General features: G+C 37.4%; 1 protein-coding gene across 1 annotated transcript; it reads right to left on the reverse strand.

The window, feature by feature from the left end:
- Positions 1–1,884: 1,884 nt before the first annotated feature.
- Positions 1,885–5,676, reverse strand: LOC102075777 (DLA class I histocompatibility antigen, A9/A9 alpha chain). Its single transcript, XM_019350738.2, is given in 7 exon segments — positions 1,885–2,449; positions 3,478–3,576; positions 3,579–3,773; positions 4,110–4,268; positions 4,271–4,342; positions 4,608–4,874; positions 5,577–5,676. Coding segments are annotated over 7 exon segments (888 nt in total). The 5' UTR covers positions 5,629–5,676; the 3' UTR covers positions 1,885–2,405.
- Positions 5,677–6,457: the final 781 nt, after the last annotated feature.

The raw sequence follows: 6,457 nt of genomic DNA on the forward strand, positions 1-6,457 counted from the left end.
TTGTTGACCTGCTGTAGTCTACTGACCTGTTCTGAGCTCTACCCAGTAGAAAAGTGGAAACATCACCTGCTTGAGTTAAAAATGATGACTCCCCTAATGTCCTGTCACTTAGACATGCATATGATCACTTGTTTGGGCAGTTGTTTTGAAGAATTATCTAAAATAATGTTCATTTCAGTGGTTAATAGGACATAAAAACTTCATGTACAAAATATCCAGGCAAATATTTTAAAGGTTTGTTGGCTTTACCCACAAATAAGTTTTAAAAGCGTTTCTGTGTAAGTTAATCATATACCACTACCTCTGCTGTTGAAATATTCTTATGTAGTTTTGCACAGGTGCAACATTTACATTTAAAATAGTTTTTTGTTGTTGTTTTATTCTTATCTGACGTTTCATAATATGCAACTAAAACTGGAAACATTTTAATAATAAAGTTGTGATGGCTTTCTCTGATCACTAAATGATGACTTCAATATTTGATTTCAACCAAACATGGTAGAGATTAATAAATGATGTAATCCAGGCCTCATAAAACTAATTCTCAGGTCTTTTTCCCGTGTAAATATTAAAATGATCTCACGCAGGATCAGTTTAACATTTTCATTGTTATTCACAGGATGACAGAGTTTATTATCTGTGGTTTATCTCAGAGAAAAGATGAGGATCTTTTCAAAGAGCTGTTAGTTGGTAAACAAAACACTTTTTATTACTCTTGTATATGAAATGGGATGACTTTAAAATACTGACACTGATTTTAACTTACTTATACCAGGACGGTGGGGATGTTATCAATGAAATGATGAAGACTGTAATCAGTAAACTTCATCTACCCAAAAGAAAAATATTTTGACAAGTTTCAAAAAAATATTCCTGGAAATTATTTGGAAATGACTGAAAAAAAAAAAAGTCTAGAGTTGCTGACAATTGGCTCATGGTGTCATCATGTGGGATGGAAACATAAGTCCTGTCTCATGTGTCCACTCATCAACAGAAACCTTGTTCCCGTTTGTTCCCTATTTCTCCTCTAATTTCATTTCTGACAGAAAATCATGAAGACAAACCAGGTCAGGTTGTTACCTGTAGTTGCGCCCTGCCTCACCTCTACCTTCACTGTGAGGTAGTTTCAAAAAATATGAAACTATGACATAATAATTCATTTAAAAAGCATTTTATTTATGAAACTTTAAGATAAACAGATGAAAGCAACAGAACATTTATATTCCACAGCTGCACAGCTCTGGAATATTTACAGATTATTATGAGAATATTTACACTCAATCATGGAGGTCTGAACTTCTCTACAATGACATGTCAGGCAGCTGTTATACATCAGCATCCTGTGTGTGTGTGTGTGTGTGTGCGTGTGCTCAGCTTTGCCTGAGAGCTCCTGCAGTGATCTCTCTCACCAAAACTAAAGGTTTTCAGTGCAAACACTTTATGTAAACTGAATTTGACTTGCATTGTAAATTAAAACCAAATAACGTCTTGTATTATTTTCAGTTTCTCCATTTTGGATGCAGCAGGAAGCTTCCTGATCATAAGTTCCTGCAGGTTCTCACTGTAACTGTGTAGGTTTCCATCCACAGTATAAAAAGATGCATGTCAGGTTAAATGCATCCATCCATTCGTTTCCACTGATCGTTTTCAGGGTCGTTGGGGGCGCTGGAGCCTATCCCAGCTGTCTTAAGGCGAGAGGCAGAGTACACCCTGGACAGGTCGCCAGTCTGTTGCAGGGCTAACACAGAGACAACCAATCGCACTCACATTCAGGCCTATGGGCAATTTAGTGTTTCCAATTAACCTATCCCCAGTAACTGCATGTTTTGGCCGGAGTACACAAACATGGAGAGAACATGCAAGCTCTACACAGAAAGACCCTTTTGTAGGTTAAGCTAAATGTTTATTCTAAAATAATTTAATTACCAGAAATTAATTAATCATTTTAATTCTAAGTTTTCCCTGCACGTGTGAGTTTGTGTGGTTGTCTCTCTCTTTCTCAGGTAGACTGGCATCTTGTCCTGGATGTACCTTTGAGTCATGACAGCTGGGAGAGGATGACTTCATGCAAAGCTGAGATGGTTGAGCGACAAATTTCTTTCTAAAGCTGCACTGAGTCACACACAGAGAAATCTTTCAAACATCTTCTGTCTCAAACATTTTAAATAAAAACCAAATACTTACTGTCAGTACAGCTCTGAAAACAGAGAGCAATAGTTATTTATTCAGAACATATGAAAGCAGAAATAATCTCATACAAATATTTACACTTTATGAACTTTATCACATGGGAAGCAACAGACATGAAACATATCAAATTATAAGAGCATTAAATTCAAAATGTGTTTCATATTTCTCACTTTAATACTTTCTCATCCAGATGAAGATTCCAGAGAAGCAGACTGTCAGGAGGAGCAGTATTCCCATAATCCAGATAACACCGAAGAACCTGAAACCAACACATTTACATTCTGTAGTTCATCTCACTGTTAGACCAACGTTCATTAACACCACATCAGTCCTTTATCTAAAGAACACCACGGGAACTAAACACAGACTTTTATTTGTAGATTATAGTGAATAATCAAACTTAGGTTTTATATTACAGTTCAATGTTTGAGGCAGTCATAAACAATAAATGAATGAACACAGTATCAGAGTTTCAATCCTTCCATGATATAAACAGACCACACAAAACCAGAACAAAATATCAGCGTCACTAAAACCACATCAACATTAAAGTTTGTTGTTTTTATTATTTAAAAAAAATCCCTCCCAGTGATGATGATGAAAGATGAAGATTTTGTTTAATCTGAGCTGTGTGTGATCTTCGGGTCTGCTGCTGTATTTATTTCTTCTTTATTTGCTCTTGTGTGATTGCCGAGGGCTCCCTTTGCTCTTTCTGTTTATTGTCTGATCTTTATTTTCATCTGTGCTGTGTTAGTGGATCCTTCAGACTTGTTTGTGTTTTAGTTCTTGTTAGTGTTGTAGTCACAGAGTGTTATTGGTCCTTTAAGGGTCTCTGTTTCTGCCCCTGTGTTAAGTTCACTCAGTGTTTCATCCATTTCCTGTTAGCTTGCTTGTCATTTGTTCTTTACATCCTGGGTTTAGTTTTATGTCATTCTCTGATTACCTCGTGTGCATACAAACAGTCTCCTCTCCCTTCAGTCTTTGTTTTAGTGTCTGTTTGTCTTCCCTCGTGTGATTTCTCTGAGTGTATTTTGGATTTAGCAGTTTGTTGCCTTTTTTAGATACTTGTTGAAAGTTTTGGATCATCAGTTTAACGGCCCCTTTGGACTAAAGCCCAGATTATTACTGTTGCTGCCTAATCTGTGTCAAACACCTGGTTTGTTCTAAGCATGTGTGAAAAGGGCTTTTTCCTGTTTCCTTCTTTCACATGGAGCCAAATGGAAAACCCAAATAAGACAAAATAAAGGTTTATTTTTAAGGTTTCTTCTCTTATGTGTCTAATCTTACCCTCATTAGTCCTGATCGCTGCTTTGTCTAGTTTGGTGACGATGTCCTCGTTCACACCTGAGAGCTAAAGCACACAGTTGTACCTCCTCCAGTCCTTGTGTATGAAAAATCCAGATCAGCACTCATCTGGAAGCTCCCATCGTTATTGGAGAGGATGTCTCCTTTAATCACACCCTCATGAAGCTCCTCTCCATCTTTCTTCCAGATCATCTCAGCTCCTTTGGGATAGAAACCTGTAGTGTGGCAGCTGATGGCAGAGGAGGGAGTCTTCTGGAGGAGAGACACTGAGGGAAGAACTGAGGAATAAAAATAAATAAATAATAAATAAAAAATCACAGTTGATAACAGCATGCTAAGTTTACCATTTCCATTTGATGTATTTTGAATGTCTTAGACACACAAATATAAATGCCGTTTAAAGAATGGGGGAATAGTACACAAGTGAAGTGAGTGCTGTAAACAGCTGCGGTGATGGTTTGGAAAAGTAAAATAAACAGAAACTGTGACAGGAAAAAGATAAATGTGATAAAGTGGTAATAAATGTATGAGAAGATCAGGATGTGGCCTGTTAATTATGGAGTCACATGAAATTAAAGTTGTGTATTACAATAAATCAGGTCATGTGATTTTACCTGTCCTCATCAGAGAGCTCCTCCCATAGTTCACGTACTTCTTCAGCCACTCAGGACAAAGCTTGGTGTGATAGTTCCTCAGATCACCTGAAAGAGATCTGTCACTGTCCCACTCAAGTTTGGTGATTGCAGCCTGCGTTACTGGAGCGATCCATGTCTCTGATGATATCCGTTAACTTCAGCCGTTTCATCGTCCCATTCACAGCCGTACATCAGCTGGTTAGTGTGAACACCTGAGGTCCAAGAGCAGGAAATAGTTGATATTTTCCCACAGATGTGATATTTCAGTTTGGTTGAAGATCTTTATCAAAAATTACATAAATACACATAATCGACTTTTTAGATTTGGCTGGTCAGCAACCATGAAGGGCACTAACAAGCTAGCTTATGTTTGTAACAATAAACATCTTTAAATCCTGGAGAGACTTTATTCAGTGTCAGCAGCTGGGTTAATAAAAAGCTTCATTTTAAGAGTAAAAAAGTGAAACAGAAACAAACCTCCAGTTTGGTTGAATCGCTGCTTCAAAATGTCGATGTTGCCTTTAAAGACCTGCTGGGTGTTCATGAGCCTGTTAGTCTGGCGGGACAAATACTCTGGATCATCTTCTGCAGCTTTCTCCATCCACTGCTGCTTAAACTCTGCTTTCTGTGTGTTGCTGTCATAGTGAATCATCTGAACATCATCAACCAAACCAACAGCTACAAACTCTGGAAAGTTTGAGACTCCAGAGGAAGAAGAGTAGAAATATCTCAGAGAGTGAGTCGCTGTAAGAAACAATTACTGTTTCAGCTTTTAGACTCAACAGAAACAGCGCATGCAGTTCATATTTAAGCTAATGATCCTGTTATCATTCTGACAGAGCTGAATTAAGGGCAGTTTTTATAAATTATATATTATATCAGGGTGATTAAAATGTAAACAAAACAAAAATCTAAGGCTATGCCACAGTCCAACACAAAGGGTTTTCTTAACTATTTTTTTTTAGACTGATACTGATGTGATTATTAATCAAATTATCACTAACTCGTTACTGGCTCCTTGTAAATGTTGCCAAATTTAAAAATATCAGATTGTATTTTTGTTAAAATTTATTTTAAATTATTTTAAAAGTCTAAATTGATGTGATTAATAAAGATAATGAGTAATGGATCATGTTACACTGTTAGTAATGTTGACACACCCTGAACTGTGCAGGAATCAGGAAGTCCTCACTGACACATTGATGTGATTAAAACAGCCAAACCTATTTTAGAGTTTAGGACTGGAAAGTGATGCTAATCATGCCTCCTGAAACATTTTTCCCAGAACTAGCAGAGATATTAATGGCTTTTATTTAAACATGGGAAAAAAATGCTTATTAATGGCCTTTTAAAAAATAATCTTAAATATGTCCTTCTTAGCAAAAAACCAAAACAAAAAAACCCAAAACAAAGCTTTATAGTAAGTGATACAAATGTCTAACTCACGTCCCACCATGCCGTGTATTTCCAGGAGAAACAGAAAAATAAACAGTTTCATGGTGACCTCTCGATAATCTAACAGCTAATATCTTATTATCTATGTGGGTCTGGGTGGAGACCCAAAGCTGAGGTCAAAGCAGCATCATCTGAGCCAATGAAAACCATCCTCAGTGCCAACGTCACTAATATCTGGGTTAAAACACCCACTGATGTTATCAGCAGAACTGAAAGTAAAGTCTGCCAAATGTGATGAAATAAGGAGGCGGGGAGAGAGGCCGGGTGTTTCCAGCTTTGTTTTTATACAGGAGTATGTTTAGTTTATGAGTCATGCTGCTCAGATCTTTTGTAGGTTAAAGTTTCTATTGTTTCTATTGTCTCTGTGTTGTTAAGCTACCTTTACACTGAAAACATTGCCAAATAAAATGTCACCAGAGGACAAACACAGTGTTTTATTGACGCTACAAAGACTAAAACTGTGGTGAAGTGCTTCCCTCAGTGCTTCAAAAGGAAAACAGGTTATACATAAACACTGACCGGACACTTTATTAGGTACACCCGTTGAACAGCTCAGTAACACAAATTTCTAATCAGCCAATCACATGGCAGCAATCCGATACTTTCAGGCATGTAGATACGGTCGAGACGTCCTGCTGAAGTTCAAACATGGCAAGCTTCCATCCAACCATCTTCACCCACTTATTCACCTGGTTCAGGTCCCGGGGGCAGAAGCCTGAGCAGGGAAGCCCAGATTTATCTCATCCCGGCACAATTACCTCAAAAAACTGTAAATTCATTCTGTGGTGGTTAAAGTATCCAGATAAAATTTCATTAGCAAAATCTTATAAAAGGAACTGTTTCTTTTTTCCATTTGCAGAGCCGTTTTCTCT

This window comes from Oreochromis niloticus, linkage group LG22, assembly GCF_001858045.2.
Source record: "Oreochromis niloticus isolate F11D_XX linkage group LG22, O_niloticus_UMD_NMBU, whole genome shotgun sequence".
Taxonomy (NCBI): Eukaryota; Metazoa; Chordata; class Actinopteri; order Cichliformes; family Cichlidae; genus Oreochromis; species Oreochromis niloticus.